General features: G+C 37.0%; 1 protein-coding gene across 1 annotated transcript in view; it reads left to right on the plus strand.

Moving 5' to 3' along the window:
- Window positions 1-4,484: 4,484 nt before the first annotated feature.
- The window catches only part of LOC123515652 (60S ribosomal protein L5-A-like), a 35,483-nt gene continuing 16,620 nt past the window's right edge, over window positions 4,485-23,347 (plus strand). The window contains exons 1-2 of the mRNA XM_045274471.1: window positions 4,485-4,617; window positions 18,749-18,894. Coding sequence (XP_045130406.1) covers window positions 4,615-4,617; window positions 18,749-18,894 — 149 coding nt within the window. The 5' untranslated portion in view covers window positions 4,485-4,614. The remainder of the gene's footprint in view (window positions 4,618-18,748; window positions 18,895-23,347) is intronic.

Below are 23,347 nucleotides of genomic sequence, written 5' to 3' on the forward strand. Positions count from 1 at the left end.
AACAGGATAAAGAGCTCCAGAAATTGAAAGAAAGGATAAAAAGAGTGGAAGAAAACGAAACTAGGCTAAGAACCGAAAATGAAGAATTAAAAGTTGAAGTAGCTAACTACAAGAAATTGATGGAAGAAGGACTCGGTAAAGCCGAGAAAGAAAAAGAGAAGCTGAAAGATCTAGTTAACAAAGAAGAAGAAAGAGTACATACAAGACGTGATTAAAAAGAAGTACAGGCATGGAGAATCCAAGATAAGAAAGACAAAGAATCATTTCAGGAAGTATTTCAAGAAGTTAAAAGAAAGAGATGAAATATGACAAACAAAATTATAGGAGTCCTGAAGAAAAAAAAAATTTAGTAAGAGAAATTGCGGAAAAAAAAGAGTGTAATTATTTTTGGACTGAAAGAAAAAAATGTTAAATATAGACCAAGAAGGGAAAAGGACGAAATGAAATCAGTAAAAGACCTACTAAAACATCTAAATGACGAGGATAGACAGAACTTAGAAGAGGAAGTAGAAGAAATCCATAGAATGGGACCATATCAAGAAGGAACAGTGAGACCAATTAAGATATTACTAAAATCACAAGCAGCAACAGAAGAAGTACTATATAGAAAAACAAAACTCAGAGAAACAGAAGGTTGCAAAGATATATATATATATATATATATATATATATATATATATATATATATATATATATATATATATATATATATATATATATATATATAAAGAAAAATAGAAACGAAGAGGAAAGGAAGAGACACAACGAACTGGTGGCAGAAGCAGGAGAAAAAAATAATGAAAGGTCAGAGGAGGAGAAGGCATTTTTTTGGAGAATTATAGGATAAGGAAATGGTATATAAAAGAGAAGGAAGAGAAAAAAATGGAACAAGTTTAACTAAAAATTATAAGAACAAGAGATTAAAAATGATGTATACAAACATAGATGGCATTTTATCTAGTAAATTAGAATTAAGAGATTACATAAAGAAAGATATTGTATGCCTGGTGGAAACAAAGTTAAATGAGGCAATACAAATAGACATAGATAAAAGGTATAATATATAGAGGAGAGAGAGTGGGTAAAGGAGGAGGAGGAGTCATGATGATGTTAAGAATCGAGATAGTGGTAAATCAAGTGGAGTTTGGGGAAGAAAAATCAGAAATACTGTACAATAAGATACATATTAATAAAAAGGAGTTAACAATCAATGGAACATATGTGCCACCAAAAACAAATTCATGGACTAATCAAGAATATAAAGACATGATAAATGACACAATAAAGAGTCTTACAAGAATCATTAAAGAAAGGAGAAAAGTGATATTAGTAGGAGATTTCAACTGTAAGGAGGTAGACTGGGAAAATTATGAAAGTGGTATGGGGAAAGAAGCCTGGGGAGATAGATTTCTGAACCTAATGATAGATAATTTGATGGTCCAAAGAGTAAAGGAAAACACAAGATTCAGAGGAAACGATGAGCCGGCGAGATTTTTATAAGGGGTATACAAATGAACGATGATATAAGATATAAGTGCCCATTGGGAAAGAGTGACCATATAATATTAGAAATGGATATAGAAGAAGGAAAGGAAGATAGAGATGAATCATACAAAGGAGACCAACTAAATTACAGAAAGGCTGATACTGAGAACCTCAAGAGCTATTTAAAAACGTAAACTGGGAGGAGATGGAAAACTCAGAAACGGTTCAAGAGAAATATAACTTATTTTTGGAAATATACAAAACAAGAGTCAGGGAATATGTCCCGAAATATAGACCTAAGAAGAAGGAAAGAAAGATTGGTTTAATGCTAGATGTGCTAGGGCAAAGGAGAAACGAGATGGAGCATGGAAACAAAAAAAACAAAAAAAAAGAAAAACTGAAAATAAGGAAAACTTCAAAACAGCAAGAAAGGAATATGCTAAGGTGAAAAAGGAAGAAGAAAGGAACTATGAAAAGGACGTTGTCGAAAAATGTAAGGAACAACCAAAATTGTTCTATAGATTCATAAATGGAAAAATAAGACAAAAAGAAACAATAGAAAGGTTAAAAGGAGAGAACGGAATGGTAGAAGACACAAAAAGTATGGCAGAACTGTTAGATAGTAAATTTCATGAGGTCTTTACTAAGGAATCCAAATTTGAAAGACCACAGGGTAATAGAGAGACTGTCCATATGAAAGAGATTAAAGTAACCAAGCTTGAAATAAAAAAGTTGATGACAGAACTAGATGAGGAAAAGGCAATGGGATCGGATGAAGTCTCAGGCAGAGTACTGAAAGAATGTAGGGAAGAACTAGCAAGTCCTATATACAACATCATAAAATGCTCAATAGAAAATGGAACAGTACCAGTGGAGTGGAAAAGAGCTGAGGTGGTTCCCATATATAAGAGTGGAAAGAAGGAAGAACCTTTAAATTACAGACCGGTATCACTAACTAGTGTAATATGCAAAATGTGTGAAAGAGTAATAAAGAAGCAATGGATTGAGTTTCTTGAAGACAACAAAATATTATCAAATAGCCAATTTGGTTTTAAAAAAGATCGGTCATGTGTAACAAATTTATTGAGTTTCTACTTTAGAATAGTTGATAAAGTACAAGAGAGAGAGAGGGATGGATTGACTGTATTTATTTAGATTTAAAAAAGGCCTTTGATAAAGTGCGACATGAAAGATTACTATGGAAATTAGAGGAGAAGGGTGGCTTAAAAGGAAGCACACTGAGATGGATTAAAAATTACTTGAAGGGGAGAGAAATAAGGACGATAGTTAAAAATATGAAGTCCAAGTGGAGAACAGTAGAAAGCGGAGTGCCACAGGGGTCAGTATTGGCGCCAATACTTTTTCTTGTATATATAAACGACATGCCAGAGGGAGTGAACAGCTACATAAATCTGTTTGCGGACGATGCGAAACTGTGCAGAGTCATTAAACAAAAAGAGGATTGTGAAATACTACAGGAAAACTTAAACAAGATCTGGAAATGGAGTAAAAAATGGGAGATGGAATTCAATGTGGACAAAAGCCATGTCATGGAAATGGGAAAAAGTGAAAGACGACCAGTGGGAATCTATAAGATGGGAGATGGAGTAGAACTAGAAAAGTAAAGAAGGAAAAGGACTTGGGAGTGACGATGGAAGAAAACAATCAACCGGTAAGCCATATTGATAGAATTTTCAGAGAGACATATAATTTGCTAAGGAATATTGGATTAGCATTTCACTATATGGACAAAGAGATGATGAAGAAATTGATAAGTACTAAAATAAGACCTAGATTGGAATATGCAGGAGTTGTGTGGACCCCCCATAAAAAGAAACACATAAGGAAATTGGAGAGACTGCAAAAAATGGCTACAAGAATGGTTCCAGAATTTGAAGGGATGACGTATGAGGGGAGATTAAAAGCTATGGATCTACCAACCCTGGAACAGAGAAGAGAGAGAGGGGATCTGATACAAGTTTATAAATTGATTAACGGAATGGATCAAGTGGATAATGAGAAACTAATCCTGAGAAAAGAATATGACATTAGAAGCACAAGATCGCATAGTAAGAAACTGAGCAAGGGAAGATGTCTGAGAGATGTTAAAAAATATAGTTTCCCGCAAAGATGTGTTGAGACTTGGAACAGTTTGAGTGAGGAAATGGTGTCAGTAAAGAGTGTACATAGTTTTAAAGAAAAATTGGATAAGTGTAGATATGGAGACGGGGCCACACGAGCATAAAGCCCAGGCCCTGTAAAACTACAACTAGGTAAATACAACTAGGTAAATACACACACACACTCTTATCTCCCCGTGACCTCCGGGGTCACATCTCCATCATGGAGGCCTAGCTCAGCGTCCCTTCCATTAAGGTCTGACAGTTTCATAAACACGAGCAACCAACACCTCGCTCACGCTTTAGCTAAAGTCTGCACATATGTACTCATATGTACTACATCATCTATTTATATATTTTATATATTTTTGATGCTGATTGATTGATTGATTGATACATTTATTGTTGAATTAATAAATAATTACAACAAAGGAGGAGGATTTAACCTTAAGCCCAGGGGGAGGGTGACAAAGTCCATCCTCCTCCTATGTTGTATTTCAGTATTAATGCAACAATAAATGTATCAATCAATCACCTCCTTGGAAAAAAAAAACCCTAGTGGCAACACTGAAACACTCGTCTTTTCCCAGATAATGAAGAACACATCACTAAAAAAACATGTTTTTTTTTATCTTATCTAATATAGAAGAAAATAAAGAAATAATATGTAATTATTGGAAAATAAGAGAACATAAAGTAAAAAAAATAATAATAATTACAGTTACAGACCCACACAAAACCGAAACCAAAACACATCAGGAAGTGCCGATAATCAACTGAACTGAAACTGTTTAGTATTTTGAAAAAAAAACATTAATGAAATTTGAATAATAAAAATTTTTGCACCTGTATAAGAATCGTATTTAATTTGAATAAAATATATAAATCATATTTAAGTAGATACTTATTTACCAGCGCATGTTCCTCGGTATGAGGCTCCATGTTGCCTCTTCCCCGCGTGGCCGAGCTGTGGTGACTGGCCGGCTGTGCACGCCCCGATACCACCAAAATGGTAAGTCTCTAAGGGTAGCTTGCTCCTTGTGATGATCTTTAAGAGACAGTGAAGGTATGTGCGAGGTATTGAGACGTTAATGTAACCGTAAGGTGACCACACTCGCGGGTGAAACGAGTAAATATGAGTTACGGTCACCATGTGTTGATCTGATCGTTCAGGTATAGCCAACTGTATTCCAATTATTTCTTGAAGAAACCGGATTGGTATATTGGTATATTTTGATTAGTTTGATCATCGTTTTCCAATTTGTTGACATATAGGTTGATAGGTTCCGTAATTCACATAACAGGCATTGTGGAGATTGACTTTTTTTTTTTCGTTTACTAGGTACATATGGTGTTTTTTACTTTTTTTTTTTTTTTCTCTAACAATTTTTAGGTACTTATGGTGGTGGGTTTTCCCTTTCGAAATATTGGGTAGAAAATGCAGAAGGGCTTCCTTTCTTTCCGTACCACCTTTCGCCTAATTTTGTTTGGATGGGAAAAGCCAAAATAGACCAAATTTTGCAGTTCGAATCAAGCCCGAGGCCATAATTGGATAAATGGAAAAAAAAAAGAACACAATAAACATAAAAAAATGCTGATAACCCCTAATCTAACTTACTCTACCCTTACCTAACCTAGCGGGGTGAGGCGTGAGCTCTGCCCCTTGCCGAGCCGTTCGCCCTGTCAGTTTCGCATCCATACAGACCGATAAAATCTACTAGAATATTATTCCTGTATATTTACACTATCAGAGAGGGTATAAGGTGGAGTAGTGCAGTGCTACGGGTGGTTACTGTTACAGTGGTTACAGTGTGTGTGTGTGTGTAACACATAACATAACATATAACATAAATAATAGGATAACAAAGGGCCACCAGGGCCCATCTAGGTTATCCTGTATCAGTCCCACAGCGACCTCGTCATCAGTACTTAAAGATACACTTACAAGTACACAATACATTATATACTAATTCTAAATATTTGGCCCATTAACAGGGCTAAGACCTGCAGCGAAATCCTCTACAATTTGTGGTCACCATACATGGGGATCATGTCTTGTTTAACTATAGTTATAAAAACTATCATGCAGTGCTATACATAATTATAAATCTAATAAATTTAAGTGCTTATCTAATCTGTTTTTAAACATTGTCAAACTAGTGCTATTTACAACCGTCTCTGGCAATGCATTCCAGAAGTCTACCACCCTATGACTAAAGAAATATTTTCGTATATCTAACCTGCAGCCTTGCTTTCTAATCTTCCTGCCATGATTTCTAGTCCTACTTCCCTCCTCTAAGGTAAAGAAAGATCTCACATCTATGTAGTTTGTATCTGAGAACATTTTAAATAACTCTTATCATATCCCCTCTTATACATCTCAAATGAAAACATATTTAATTCCTTTAATCTATCTCTATACTCCAGGCACTTTAATGCTGGTATCATCCTAGTTGCTCTTCTCTGAACTGCTTCTAACATGTTGATATCCTGCCTATAGTGGGGTGACCAGGCCTGTATGCAATACTCTAAATGGGGTCTAACAGGAATTATATAAGCTACGCACCACTTCCTTACTTTTATAACTAACATTTCTATTTATAAAACCCAGGATCCTATTTGCCCTATTTCTTGGTTCTAAACATTGCTTTGAAAATTTCATAGTCCTTTCTATCACTACTCCTAAATCCTTTCCTTCCTCTACTGCCTCTAGCCAACATCCCTCCATCTCATAGTTAAAGTTTGTGTTGTCTTTACCTAAATGCATAACCTGACATTTTTTAGAATTAAACTCCATCTGCCACCTGTCTGCACATGCTATCAGCCTGTCCAGGTCTCGTTGTATTCTGTAATTGTCCTTTTCACCCTGTACTGCACATGCTATCTTGGTATCATCTGCAAACTTTGATACTTTGCTACTAATTCCTATATATAAATCGTTAATGTACACCAAGAAAAGAAGAGGTCCTAGCACTGATCCTTGGGGTACCCCACTAACCACTTCCTTCCACTCAGACATTGCCCCATTTAATGCTACTCTCTGTTTCCTATCAGAAAGCCATTCACTAATCCAATCAACTAACCTACCCCCTATCCCATGTAGTCTCAATTTGTACACTAGCCTCCTATGCGGTACCTTATCAAACGCCTTGCTAAAATCTAGATATATAACATCTATGCTATTTCCATCATCTAACTCCTTGGTAATATATTCTAAGATATCGAGCAAATTTGTAAGACAGGACCTCCCTGATCTAAAGCCATGTTGGGTATCTCTAATTAATCTATTCTCATTTAAATGCTCCCAAATACTACCCTTAATGATTTTCTCTAGTATCTTACATACTATATTAGTTAAACTAACACTAACAAGACGAGATTGTAATCAGAGCAGCGACCTTCCGTTATAGGTGCAGAGTAGAAACTAAGGCACATGCATGCAAATGAATGGACAAAGAAACTTTGTCTCAACACAAAGAAACTATTTAACTTTAGAGGAACCATAAATATTAGTCCAAGCAAGATGTAGGTATATATAATAGTGTCACATCGGAATGGATGAAGTGGATAATGAGAAACTGATCCTGAGAGAAGAATATGACTTTAGAAGCACAAGATCGCATAGTAAGAAACTAAGGAAGGGACGATGTCTGAGAGATGTTAAAAAATTTAGTTTTCCTCAAAGATGTGTTGAGACTTGGAACAGTTTGAGTGAGGAAGTGGTATCAGCAAAGAGTGTACATAGTTTTAAAGAAAAATTGGATAAGTGTAGATATGGAGACGGGACCACACGAGCATAAAGCCCAGGCCCTGTAAAACTACAACTAGGTAAATACAACTAGGTAAATACACACACACACACACTAATTTATTGAGCTTCTATTCTAGAATAGTTGATAGAGTACAAGAGAGAGAGGGATGGGTTGACTGCATCTACTTGGATTTAAAAAAGGCGTTTGACAAAGTGCCACACGCAAGATTACTGTGGAAGTTAGAGGAGAAGGGTGGCTTAAAAGGAAGCACATTGAGATGGATAGAAAATTATTTGAGGGGGAGAGAAATAAGGACGGTAGTTAAAGATATGAAGTGCCACAGGGGTCAGTATTGGCACCAATACTTTTCCTCATTTATATTAACGACATGCCAGAAGGAGTGAACAGCTACATAAATTTGTTTGCGGATGATACGAAACTGTGCAGAGTTATAAAGCAAAAGGAGGATTGTGAAATACTGCAAGAAGACCTAAATAAGATCTGGGAATGGAGAAAGAAGTGGGAAATGGAATTCAATGTGAACAAAAGCCATGTCATGGAAATGGGAAAGAGGGAAAGACGACCCGTGGGAATCTATAAGATGGGAGATGGAGTAGAACTGGAGAAAGTCAAAAAGGAAAAGGACTTAGGAGTGACGATGGAAGAAAACAATCAACCAGTAAGCCATATTGATAGAATTTTTAGAGAAACATAATTTGCTGAGGAATATTGGAGTAGCATTTCACTACATGGACAAAGAAATGATGAAGAAATTGATAAATACTCTAATAAGACCTAGATTGGAATATGCAGGAGTAGTGTGGACCCTCATAAAAGAAACACATAAGAAAATTGGAGAGGCTACAAAAAATGGCTATAAGAATGGTCCCAGAACTTGAAGGGATGACATATGAGGAGAGACTAAAGGCTATGGATGTACCAACCTTGGAACAAAGAAGGGAGAGAGGAGACCTGATACAAGTCTATAAATTGATCAACGGAATGGACCAAGTGGATAATGAGAAACTGATCTTGAGAGAAGAATATGACATCCGAAGCACAAGATCGCATAGTAAAAAGCTGAGAAAGGGAAGATGTTTGAGAGATATTAAAAAGTATAGTTTCCCGCAGAGATATATTGAGACGTGGAACAGTTTAGATGAAGAAGTAGTGTCTGCAACGGGTGTGCACACTTTTAAAGTAAGATTGGATAAGTGCAGATATGGAGACGGGGCCACACGAGCATAAAGCCCAGGCCCTGTAAAACTACAACTAGGTAAATACACACACACACACACACACATATATATATATATATATATATATAAATATATATATATATATATATATATATATATATATATATATATATATATATATATATATAAATATATTTACAGTAAAGTCCCGAGTTACGTCAAAGTCGTAGTTACGTCAGTCCACTATAAGGCAATTTAAGATTAAAGAAATAAAAAATTTATAAATCGTAATTTATTGTTATTGTTGGTGGTTGCCTGCCACACCGCCCGCCTCACGCTTGAATACAATAACACCCTGCCTCAGTTCCACCACACCATCGCCCCTGGCAAGAGTGTTATCCTACTTCTGCGTTTACTGACTCAAGTTCTTAGTATCTTGCTCAATGGCACCAAAGAGAAAACTTCTTAGTGACAGCATTGATGCTAAGAAAAGGAAAACCATTATGCTACAAGAAAAAGAGGACATATTAAAAGACATGAGAAGGGAGGCAGCAGCTGTGTGTGAGGGAGTGAAGAAGAAAATGGGAAGCCGGTTACCATAACAACGGGGAGGTTGACGACCTTGAGGGCTCGCACACCCATCACAACAATAACAACTCCGGAGCCTTCACCTGGGCCACACGACACTCGCAGCTGACTTGCACCGTCTGCGCCTGTCTGCTGATCCCTATTGCCTTTTCCTATTGCATTTCCTGCCCCGCTGCCCACGCTTCTACTCCCACTGCACTGCACTACGCTCCCAGCTGTCCGCGTCACAACGTTCGACCTGCCTGCCCTCCTGGCGGCCTCAGGCGTCCACCCCTCTAGGCAACCTGCAGTCCTTCGCGTTCGTGGCCCTAATCAACAACAAAAACAAGCTTGTGTTTCATATTCCTACATAGTTGTAAATAATATAACAATATAACCTGTAACTTACCTTAATGACCATAAACAATGATTGGTTGAAAACTCGATAATATGCTTTGAAATGTACGGAAACTCGAGTTACGTACAAAATCGACTTACATCATGTTTCAGGAACGTAACTGACGTAAACCGAGACCTTACTGTATGTATATATATATATAAACATTTAAATTTCTATTGAAATTGAACAGCCATTTGGCACTAATACATTCAAGTATTGAGTCTCCACTGTGTGTGTGTGTGTGTGTGTGTATTTACCTAGTTGTATTTACCTAGTTGTAGTTTACAGAGCCTGGGCTTTATGGTCGTTTGGCCCCGTCTCCATATCTACACTTATCCAATATTTCTTTAAAACTCTGCACACTCGTTGCTGACACCACTTCCTCACTCAAACTGTTCCAAGTCTCAACACATCTTTGCGGGAAACTATATTTTTTAACATCTCTCGGACATCTTCCCTTGCTCAGTTTCTTACTATGCGATCTTGTGCTTCTAATGTCATATTCTTCTCTCCGGATTAGTTTCTCATTATCCACTTGATCTATTCCATTAATCAATTTATAAACTTGTATCAAATCCTCTCTCTCTCTCCTCTGTTCCAGGGTTGGTAAATCCATAGCTTTTAGTCTCCCCTCATATGTCATCCCTTTAAATTCTGGAATAATTCTTGTAGCCATTTTTTGTAGTCTCCAATTTCCTTGTGTGTTTCTTTATATGGAGGGTCCACACAACTCCTGCATATTCCAATCTAGGTCTTATTTTAGTACTTATCAATTTCTTCATCATTTCTTTGTCCATATAGTGAAATGCTAGTCCAATATTCCTTAGCAAATTATATGACTGAAAATTCTATCAATATGGCTTACCGGTTGATTGTTTTCTTCCATCGTCACTCCCAAGTCCTTTTCCTTTTTTCCTTTTTCTAGTTGTACTCCATCTCCCATCTTATAGATTCCCACAGGTCATCTCTCACTCTTTCCCATTTCCGTGACATAGCTTTTGTCCACATTGAATTCCATTTCCCACTATTTACTCCATTCCCAGATCTTATTTAGGTCTTCTTGCAGTATGTATTTCACAATCCTCTTTTTGCCTTATAACCTTGCACAGTTTCTTATCATCTGCAAACAGATTTAAGTAGCTGTTCACTCCTTCTGGCATGTCGTTAATATAAATGAGGAAAAGTATTGGTGCCAATAGTGATCCCTGCGGCACTCCGCTTTCTATTGCTCTCCACTTGGATTTCATATCTTTAACTACCGTCCTTATTTCTCTCCCCCTCAAATAATTTTCTATCCATCTCAATTTGCTTCCTTTTAAGCCACCCTTCTCTAACTTCCATAGTAATCTTGCATGTGGCACTTTGTCAAATGCCTTTTTTAAATCCAAATAAATATAGTCAACCCATCCCTCTCTCTTGTGTACTCTATCAACTATTCTATAATAGAAACTCAATAAATTAATTACACACGACTGTCTTTTTCTAAAACCAAATTGGCTATTTGATATTGATTTGTTGTCTTCAATGAACTCGATCCATTGTTTCTTTATTCTTTCACACATCGTACATATTACACTAGTTAGTGATACCGGTCTGTAATTTAAAGGTTCTTCCTTCCATTTATCAATGGAATGGACCAAGTGGACAATGAGTATCTGGTCCTGAGAGAAGAATATGCCAGTCGAAGCACAAGATCGCATAGTAAGAAGCTGAGGAAGGGAAAATGTGTAAGAGATATTAAAAAGTATAGTTTCACGCAAAGATGTATTGAGACGTGGAACAGTTTGAATGAAGAAGTAGTGTCTGCAACGAGTCTGCATACTTTTAAAGTAAGATTGGATAAGTGTAGATATGGAGACATGGCCACACGAGCATAAAGCCCAGGCCCTGTAAAACTACAACTAGGTAAATACACACACACACACACACACACACACACACACACACACACACACACACACACACACACACACACACACACACTGGATCAAATTCTTTGGAAGACAACAAATTAATATCAAATAACCAATTTGGTTTTAGGAAAAGACGGTCTTGTGTAATTAATTTATTGAGTTTCTATTCTCTAATAGTTGATAGAGTACAAGAGAGAGGGATGGGTTGACTATTTATTTGGATTTAAAAAGGCGTTTGACAAAGTGCCACATGCAAGATTACTATGGAAGTTAGAGAAGGGTGGCTTAAAAGGAAGCACATTGAGATGGATAGAAAATTATTTGAGGGGGAGAGAAATAAGGACAGTAGTTAAAGATATGAAGTCCAAATGGAGAGCAGTAGAAAGCGGAGTGCCACAGGGGTCAGTATTGGCACCAATACTTTTCCTCATTTATATTAACGACATGCCAGAAAGAGTGAACAGCTACATAAATCTGTTTGCAGATGATACGAAACTGTGCAGTTATAAAGCAAAAAGAGGATTGTGAAATACTGCAAGAAGACCTAAATAAGATCTGGGAATGGAGTAAAAAGTGGGAAATGGAATTCAATGTGAACAAAAGTCATGGAAATGGGAAAGAGTGAAAGATGACCTGTGGGAATCTATAAGATGGGAGATGGAGTAGAACTGGAGAAAGTTAAAAAGGAAAAGGACTTGGGAGTGACGATGGAAAAAAACAATCAACCAGTAAGCCATATTGATAGAATTTTTAGAGAAACATAATTTGCTAAGGAATATTGGAGTAGCATTTCACTACATGAACAAAGAAATGGTGAAAAAATTGATAAGTACTATAATAAGACCCAGATTGGAATATGGAGGAGTAGTGTGGACCCCTCACAAAAAAGAAACACATAAGGAAATTGGAGAGGCTACAAAAAATGGCTACAAGAATGGTTCCAGAATTTGAAGGGATGACATATGAGGAGAGACTAAAGGCTATGGATCTACCAACCCTGGAACAAAGAAGGGAGAGAGGAGACCTGATACAAGTTTATAAATTGATCAACGGAATGGACCAAGTGGATAATGAGAAACTGATCCTGAGAGAAGAATATGACATCCGAAGCACAAGATCGCATAGTAAAAAGCTGAGAAAAGGAAGATGTCTGAGAGATATTAAAAAATATAGTTTCCCGTATTGAGACGTGGAACAGTTTAAATGAAGAAGTAGTGTCTGCAACGAGTGTGCAAACTTTTAAAGTAAGATTGGATAAGTGTAGATATGGAAACGGGGTCAGACGAGCATAAAGCCCAGGCCCTGTAAAACTATAACTAGGTAAACTACAACTAGGTTAATACACAGTAGAGACTGAATACTTGAAAGTATTAGTTCCAAATGGCTGTTCAATTTCAATAGAAATTTAAATGTTTATATATATATATATATATATATATATATATATATATATATATATATATATATATATATATATATATATATATATATATATATATATATATATATATATATATATATATATATATATATATATATATATATATATATATATATATATGTGTGTGTGTGTGTGTGTGTGTGTGTGTGTGTGTGTGTGTGTGTGTGTGTGTGTGTGTGTTTACCTAGTTGTATTTACCTAGTTGTAGTTTTACAGGGCCTGGGCTTTATGCTCGTGTGGCCCCATCTCCATATCTACACTTATCCAATCTTACTTTAAAAGTATGCACACTCGTTGCAGACACTACTTCTTCATTTAAACTGTTCCACGTCTCAATACATCTTTGGGAAACTATATTTTTAACATCTCTCAGACATCTTCCTTTTCTCAGCTTTTTACTATGCAATCTTGTGCTTCGAATGTCATATTCTTCTCTCAGGATCAGTTTCTCATTATCCACTTGGTCCATTCTGTTGATCAATTTAAAAACTTGTATCAGGTCTCCTGTGTGTGTGTGTGTGTGTGTGTGTGTGTGTGTGTGTGTGTGTGTGTGTGTGTGTGTGTGTGTGTTCACCTAGTTGTAATTTTACAGGGCCTGGGTATCATACTCGTGTGGCCCCGTCTCCATATCTACACACATCCAACTTTCCTTTAAAACTATGCACACTCCTCGCTGACACCACCTCCTCACTCAAACCATTCCACACCTCCACACATCTTTGTGGGAAACTATATTTCTTCACATCCTTCAAGCATATTCCCTTGGCTATCTTTTTACTATGCGATCTTGTAGTTCTATTTAAGTTTTCCTCTCTCAACATCATTTGCTCATTATCCACTTCATCCAGTCCGTTCAACAGTTTATAAACCTGTATTAAATCTCCTCTTTCTCTTCTTTGTTCCAAGGTAAGCAAATTCATTTCTTTTAATCTCTCCTCATAGGTCATTTCTGCCAATTCTGGAACCATTTTTGTTGCCATTCTCTGCAATCTCTCCAACTTCCTTATATGCTTCTTTTTATAAGGGGACCAAACCACTCCAGCATATTCCAATCTTGGTCTAATTACCGTACTAATTAATTTCTTCATCATATCTTTATCCATATAATGGAAGGCTAATCCAATATTTTTATCAAATTATACGTTTCTCCAAACATCTTATCAATATGAGCCTCAAACTGCCCATGGTCTTGTATTATCACTCCCAAATCCTTTTCCTTTTCCACCTTTTTCAACACTACTTCTTCACCCATCTTATATGACCCTCTTGGCCGTCTTCCACTCTTCCCCATCTCCATCACATGACTTTTGCTCAGATTAAATTCCATTTGCCACCTCTTGCTCCACTCCCAAATCTTATCCAGATCTGCCTGTAAAATTTCACAATCTTCACTCTTCACACACCTACACAACTTCGCATCATCCGCAAACAAATTAATATAACTGTTTACTCCCTCTGGCATGTCATTAATATATACAAGGAAAAGTATTGGTGCCAGCACTGAGCCTTGTGGGACTCCACTCTCCACCACCAACCAGTCCGACTTTGCATCCCTTATTACCGTTCTCATCTCCCTCCATCTCAAGTAGTTTTCCATCCACTTTAACACTTTTCCTTCAGTCCTCCATAAATCTCTAATTTCCATAACAGTCTCATGTGAGGTACCTTGTCAAAAGCTTTCTTTAAATCCAAATATACACAGTCCATCCATCCTCTCTCTCTTGTATTTTGTCAACCACTCTTGAATAAAAGCTCAGTAGATTTGTTACACATGACCTCCCTTTCCTAAAGCCAAATTGATGATCCGATAATAACTTATGATCCTCCAGGAACCGTATCCAATATTTCTTTATCACCCTCTCACAAATCTTACCGACCACACTTGTTAGAGACAGGTCTATAGTTAAGAGGCTCTTCCTTACTGCCTCCCTTATAAATGGGCACCACTTCAGCTCTCTTCCACTCTACTGGTACTTCCCCTGTTTCTAATGAACACCTTATAATATCATATAATGGATCAATCAATTCTTCTCTACACTCCTTCAATAATTTTCCTGAAACTTCATCTGGTCCCATCGCTTTATCATCTTTAAGTTCCTCCAACATTTTAGGTATCTTAATGTCATCCATGTGCACATTTCCTTGTACATTCTGAGGCTTTACAAACATTGTTTCTTCAGTAAATACTTGCTGAAACCTATTATTTAGCAATTCCGCTATATTCTTAAGGTCATCTACTATCCCTTGCTCTCCTTTTAATCTTTCAATGGACTCTCTCTTTTTAAGTTTACCATTTATGAACCTGTAAAACAATTTTGGATGTTCCTTACTCTTGTCTACAATATCTTTTTCAAATTTTTTTTTTCCTCTCTCCTTACCCTCACATACTCATTTCTCGCCACTCTATAAATCTCCTTATTTAGTATATTCCTGCTCTTTTCCATCTTTTCCAAGCCACATCTCTCTTTTCCTTAGCCTTAACACAAGTTCCATTAAACCAATCCTTTCTTCCTTCCTCTCTTGGTTTATACTTTGGTACAAATTTCATAACTCCTTCTTTATAATATTTCATAAAAATCTCATATTTCTTTTGCACTTCTCTGAAAACTTTCTGTGTCCATCTTTCTATAATTCAATCTACCACTTCTGTATGTCTCGTCCTTCCTTCGCTGTGTTGTTGCTATCTGCATTTCCATAACCACATGATCACTCTTTCCCAAAGGACACCTGTATTGTATATCTCCACATAGGTACACTTCTCTTGTTAACACCAAATCCAGTCTAGCTGGTTCATCATCTCCTCTATATCTAGTATTTTCCTTCACCCTCTGTTCCATCATATTTTCCATCATTAGATCAAGAAATCTCTCTCCCCATGCTTCCTCTCCAACACCACTTACTAGATTTTCCCAATCCACCTCCTTACAATTAAAATCTCCTACTAGTATCACCTTTCTTTTTCCAGATAATACACTTTCCAAACTCTGTAAAGTATCCTTGATCATATTGTCGTATTCCTTAATGTCCAAGAATTTGTTTTAGGAGGTACATAGGTCACCATGATTATTAATTCTTTTCCATCACTTTTTATCCTTATGCTTATCACTTCTGCATTGTTCTTCCCATACCAAACCTTATCCACATTTATTTATTTCTTCGTCATAATCATAACTCCTCCTCCACCTTTACTCTCTCTATCCTTTCTCCATATATTATATTTATTATCCAAATTTATCTTTGTTTTTTCATGCAATTTTGTCTCAGTCAAACACACTATATCAGGCTTCTCCACCATCATATAGTCTTGCAATTCCAATCTACTTGACAGTATCCCATCTATATTAGTATACATTACGGTCCACCCACTGCTCCCTCTAGGGGTTCCTCCGCATTCCTTCTTTCCACATACCACTTTCTGACTCTCCTATAACTCTCCAAAAAAACTTTTCTTTTTCCTCCTCAGACCGCTCATCATTTTTCCTTCTCGCCTCTTCCACCAATTCCTTATATCTTCTCTCTTTCTCATTTCTATTTTTTCTCACAAACACCTCTTTACAACCTTCTATCTCTCTTAACTTTGATGTTCTATATAGGATATCCTCCAGATTGTTGTGACTTCAGTACTACTTTAATCGGTCTGCTCACTCCTCCTTATACGGACCCAGTCTATGGATCTCTTCCACTTCTTCTTGTAGGTCTTTTTTCATCATCATTTAGATTTTTGAACAGATCTCTTACCGTTTTAATTCTTCCTTAATTCTCTTAGGTTTATATGTTATATTTTGTTCTTTCATCCTAAATATTAACACACACTTCTTCTTTTCTGCTATTTCCTTATCAATGTTTCCTTATTCTTCATTACATTAACCAGTTCCTTGGACCTTTCTTTTTGTCTTCCTTCAACTGATCTTTAATTATTTCTTGTAATCCAACCATCTCTGCTTCCTCGACTCAGTCCATTGTGTTTTCTTCAGTTCCCACTCCATTTCAAACCTTTCATTCTGCTCACTAATCATTTCCTTAAAGTCATCTTTCTCCTTTACTACTCTCCATTTTCTCCTCCAACCGTCTCTTGTATTTTTCAACCTCCACTCTCAAGTGTGCATTCTCATCCACCAATCGTTTTTCATTTTCCTCCAGTCTCTTAACTCTTTCCTTCAAAGCCTTGTGGAATTCTCTATCCTGCTCCTCCTCTCCTCTGAACTTTTAATTCCTTCACCAACTCCTCAAATCTCTTCTCCAACATTACCAATCTACCTTGCATTGTTGCCCCTGTTGAAGATGGACTCATGCTTTGACTGGCCACTTTCGGCTTTGCTCCCTGGGCCTCATCGACATATTTTGAATTTGGTAATTTATTTCTTACCGGTCTATCCATTTTTTTTTTTACTCTTCCTGGGAGCATGTGGGTGTGTGGTCACTGGGGGCCAGGCCTGGTAGCTATGTGTGTGTGGTGGGATGCGTTGGCGGCTGCTATGGCTGGCCTTTGTGTGGTTCCCGCTCTGTCGTTTGGTGTGTGTGTGTGTGTGTGTGTGTAATTTTGATTTGTACATCCCATAAGTGAAGGCTGGTGATAAATAATGTAGGAGGAGGAGAGAGGTCGAAAGATGAGTCACCATCCATGAATGCGTCTGGAGTGATTCCTTTGATCCTACTATTGGAGGAATGTGGCTCACAAACACTTGCACTTTCACTAGATTCCTTATTTTCACCACCTTTTTGGTGTAATTGTAAGTTGCTAAATAAAAGACTAGCAACTGAATGCAGAAGAATGTGGTTTTTCTCAAGACTGTGGCAGGACTAGTACTCATCCTGATACAAGTTAGTTATACACCTTTTGTAATAATGATGAAAGACAAGTATGCCATCGTATCATAATTACACGACCTACATTCTGAGAGATCTCATACAGTATCTGGGAAAGAAAACATACCATCTTAACAGAAAGCAGCCATGATGCAATGTGTGTGTTGCAAAATATGCATCATCATGTTGAAAGGGTTAAGCTCATTATGTTCTGGTATAAATGATAGACAAACATACAGATAACTGGTAATGAGCATGAATGAAAAACAATTTATCCATGTATGGACTTGAAAGCCTGAATTATTACAAGAATGGGGAGCCAACAACTCATGCTTCACACTATAGTGACCAAAGTGTGGGACTGATGTGATTGATGTTCTCCATTAGTGATTGTGACAGTTAGTATGTTTATTGTCAGCACTGTATTCACGTAGAAACACTTTAAAAGACAAATGAATGATCAGTTAGGAAATAGATTGCTGTTTTAATTTTTTTTATTGTGAACAGAAAATAATGGAAATTGAATTGCATAAGTATAAATTAATTTTTGATAGTCAAAATGGTACATATTGTGTTAAGATTTGATGGTGGTTTTGTCACCATTGCAAAATTGTATTACTAATTACGAACTAACTTGATATTTGTGCATTTACCTTTCTCGCCAGAGTGTGATAATTTCCAACCTTCTTTCTATGGCACCAACACTTGCACATAAATCTTGGTGATATGCTAATATGAACACATGGGTAGTTATATAATATTTTTTCAATGATAAGATTTACAAAGATATGATGTTCACAGTTACTAAGACCACTTTTTTGTCATCTGGAGAGGAGTTACTGTGATATTAATGATAGAGATTGTTTTCTCTCTCTCTCTCTCTCTCTCTCTCTCTCTCTCTCTCTCTCTCTCTCTCTCTCTCTCTCTCTCTCTCTCTCTCTCTCTCTCTCTTTAAGACAGCAGAAACCTGAGTTAAATTTAATTGAGGTTATTTCCTTGTTTGCCACAAACATTTAATAAATGGAGATTTGTGATTTATTTTTCTTAACAAGTCATTCTCCTCAGGGGTACGTCAAGGTAGTCAAGAATAAAGCTTACTTCAAGCGATTCCAAGTGAAGTTCAAGAGGCGCCGTGAAGGCAAGACTGATTACTATGCTCGTAAACGCCTAGTTGTTCAGGCCAAGAACAAGTACAACACCCCTAAACATCGGTAAGTACCTATTAACTCTTTCACATGTGTTGTGTGTAATGGATAGCTGGAATATAGGTTGGAAGTTGCTACCTTGTGGGTTTAAACATATCAAGAAATATCAGATACTGAACAAGTAATAATACACTTTGTTTGAACTTTCACTACTATTTCATGTGTTACTGGTCTCTTTCCGTCATGGCATTTTGCCAGGTACGAGCCATTAGCATGGCGTGACTGCCTCCCAACACACCAAAGTACTGTTTTAGTGTCTGCGTGGCTGTCATAGTGAGAGGGAGTGTTGCACTGATGTTCTGATTTGCACCATCTTTTGTCTGTATTTCTCTTGGTTTCTGGGCTATATCTTGGTGACTATTGGTAAAAGGAATTTATTAATTAATGCCTGTAACTATAGCTCAGCTCATAGGGCTTTATAAAGCTGAGCTTCAGACAAGAGAAATAGTGGGGAATGTTGGTGTTAGTAAGCGATCTGAGAAACTGGGTGAAGTGTTTCAATGGCGACAGTGGTGTTGAGTTACCGTTTGTTAAACCTCAGCATGGCCCCTCAAAGAAGACATCTGGATGTACTTTAACTGTGCTCATAAAGCAGCTATTGAATACATCTATTGTAACTGCCAGATAATTGAAAGGAAATAAACCAATATCTGTTTTCTGCTGCAAGCCAGTTTGAGGTTTAGCAGATGGTAACTTGACATTACCATTGTCCTTGAAACGTTTCACTCAGTTTCTCACGGATTGCTCATTCACATCAACATTCACCTCCATTTCTCTTGTGTCTGGAGTCCAGCTTTGTTAAGCCCTATGATCCAAGCTATAGTTACAGGCATTAATGACTTCATTTTACCCATAGTCAACAAAGTATAGCCCAAAAACTAGGGATGTACCAATACCAGAATTTTGACTGATACTGATACCAATACTACTATGGATACTGATAACTGCACTGGAAACCAGTGTATAGTATAAGATTGTTGCCCACAGTCATATGTGTTTTTTTAAGTTTGACATTATTATTATTATTGTTCAGTTAGGTTATAGAATAGTTGTGATGTTAGATTAGATTAGGTTATAATTGATCAGTTTACATCAGTTAGATCAGTAATGTTAGGAGAAATTAAAAGTTCTGAAAAGTAACAAGGGTGATCACTAAGAAATATTTACCCTGCAATCTAGATAGCATACTGTCCATCGGACAAATAGTTAATTCCTGCTGTAATGTCCATGAGGAGGAGAAAAGCTTCACATATTTATCTTTCTTCATTTTACACCTGTCCAGTGATATGCTTATTCTTTGCTCGATTATTTTGCCGCTTCTTTATCTTGATGAAAGCGATGCTCTCCAAGAAAATAACTATACCCATATATCACGATATTACTAAGTTAGGTCATGCTTTATAGTACAGTCAAAGTTTTTACCTTTTTCGTTGTCAAAATCAATAGATTTTAGACTTGTAGTATGCTGTATTTAAGGTATTGATGTCAGTATTACAAAATAATCACAAAAAAATACTTTTGACAAACTTCTCCCAAAATTATCCATACAGGATATTTAAAAGTAGATACAATGTCAACAGTATCATGGTAATCAATGTTGTATGCATCTGTGTGCATCTGGGATTTAATACAACAATAATTTAGCTCATGTCAGCAAGAGACACGTAGCAGCAGTGACATCTGGTGGACTAGTTCTGAAAACTCCCCTTTGGCAATTTTGTTCTTGACACAGGCAAGCTTCACTGCGTTCTTTATAGGGTGATGCCGTTACACCTTGAGGTAAGACACACTTTCATACAATTAAAATTGCACCTATCTTTCAACATTCTTATTTTGCATACATATAAAAAAAAATGATTAGCCCTGTAGTCTCTCAGTCACTGCCAACGTCATATGCCAGGTACATGATTATATCTCACAAGAGGATTGGTACATAGGCCACTAGCAAATATTGGAATCTAATAATGATCTAAAGGATGTGAGAGTCTTCAAATGTTTGTGAAATCCTTCACCTCATATTCAGAGCTTTACATCGCACTTTTTCAAATGTCTACAAAAACTGGATGCATCTTATGAGCCATCAAATACAGTATTTTATATTTTTTCTGTATTGTGTGCATAGCTTCAGATATTCCCACTTATTCTGCTTGATTTGCATTCTCACTTAAAATGTTTATTGATTCTGTCGACACATTCTTTGGTTTGGCTGATAAAGACTGTGTAGGGTGAAAAAGTGTCGGTGTTCTTCCATTGTGGTGACCTGACTCATCCCCTTTTCCCACAGAAAATCCCTCTGATGTGATATATATATATATATATATATATATATATATATATATATATATATATATATATATATATATATACAGTCCTCGACAAGGAAGTACGAACGGGGCCGCCACCGTTCGTACTTTCTTGTCCAAAATGAAAAGGCCCTAGCAGAGGGGTAAGTACGAAGTACGAACGGACAAGTGGAAGGAGCTAAGGGTAATGTTTATGATACGTGCTACCAATCATCTCTCAGTTGCCTCTTAGCCTTTGTGGGGAGAATTTTTTTTCGCAAGTTTTCCGACAACGCCACCAGGGCGGCCAGTGTTTTTTGCAGACAGAGGTGCTTTCTAGCCTTAATATGGGCAAGAATAAGTATTTATCACAAGAGACAATAGCCCAGATCATAGCTTTACATAAAGCCGGTCACCAGCTGTGACACACCGGGTTACAAACCAAGGAAAAAATACCCCAAAAGACATCCCATCGTGCTACTAATGTTATCAAGAGACAGTTGGAGCATAATCCACGCGTTACTGCCAGAAAAATAAAAGAAAGTAACCCGGGACTCTTTGGGGAGGTTAGTGTATGAACCCTTAGCTGCCACATACACGACCTTGGGTACACAAGCCACCACCCAGTGAAGAAGCCTCTTCTCACCCTTAACCAGAGGTGCCATAGGGTCAAGGTTTGCAAGAAATATCTTCAGTGGGATGCTGACAAGTGGCTAGATGTTTTCTGGACCGATGAGTCCACCTTTACTTTGACTGGCAATAGAGGTGGAAACATGTATCGGTGTGCGGATAGCAAACAGTGAAATACCCTGATTCTTTCATGGTATGGGGAAGTTTTAGGGGAAGGGGACTTGGGAGCCTTGTTGTACTACCGAAAAATGTAAAAATGAACCAATACTTTTATTATAAACTCTTAAATGACCACCTGGAGGATTCTTTTAATAGTTCAGGTGCTACCATCTTTCAGCAAGATCACGCCCCAGCCCACACTGCTCGTAGTGTTACTCAGTGGCTTAAAGATTGTCATATACCTTACATAGCAGACTGGCCAGGCAATGGTCCTGTTATTAATGCAATTGAAAACCTGTGGAACCACATTAAACGAGATCTGCAGGGTAAAGATACCAGCTCTGTGCCCAAGCTCGAGGCAGCCATTTGCCAATCCAAACCATCTTCGTGAGATCATTGCACATAAAGGCCACCCATCAAAATATTAGATGTAAGGAGTGAGCTTTTGTTCATTGATTTATGACTCATTCATTCTCCTCATCACTCATTCTCGCTAACCGTTTGTACTTCCTTGTCGAGCACTGTATATATATATATATATATATATATATATATATATATATATATATATATATATATATATATATATATATATGTTGGGTGTCACTGTGCCAGGTAATGGCACTGGAGGTGGAGCTGGCTCATAACGAGTTTTGGCTCTGAAGTCAAAGAAAATAATAGACAGTGACAGTTCATTCTCTCTCTCTCTCTCTCTCTCTCTCTCTCTCTCTCTCTCTCTCTCTCTCTCTCTCTCTCTCTCTCTCTCTCTCTCTCTCTCTCTCTCTCTCTCTGGAAATAATGATAAAAGTGATTTTTCATACTAAGTACATACATTATGAAATGAACCCATGCAAATTTTAGAAAAAAAAAATAGTGGTTTGCCTGCTCTTGGCCATTTTCTGAAGATGACAAAGGACAGAAAACATTCATTTTTAGAGTAAACTAATATATTAGTTTCACAAAAGAAGTAAGATTATTTCCAGGAGGGTGCACCAATACTTATCCCAGTATAAGTGAATCATGCACCTTTGTAATAATGACAAAAGTCAAGTAAGTCATATACGACCTACATTCTGAAAGATCTCATACAATGCCCAGGAAAAATATCATATCTAAGCGGAATGCAGCCATGATGCAGTATGCGTGTTCTTGGATATGTCATGAGCTCTGAGAATGCAAAATACATGTCCTCTTGTTGAAGGGGTTAAGGATGAAATTTCCTTTTTGGTCAAGTCCCTTCGTTAGGCCACAAAATACGAAGGCAACTGGGTGCGCACTGTAAATACCATTCATGTGAAAATCCTGGGTAATTTTGATATAAGGTGAAACGTTTTTCGTGCTGACTAGACATGCTAAATGCAATAACCAGAATAGTTATTACAATACAT

The sequence above is a fragment of the Portunus trituberculatus genome, chromosome 39 (assembly GCF_017591435.1).
Source record: "Portunus trituberculatus isolate SZX2019 chromosome 39, ASM1759143v1, whole genome shotgun sequence".
In the NCBI taxonomy this organism is placed as follows: domain Eukaryota; kingdom Metazoa; phylum Arthropoda; class Malacostraca; order Decapoda; family Portunidae; genus Portunus; species Portunus trituberculatus.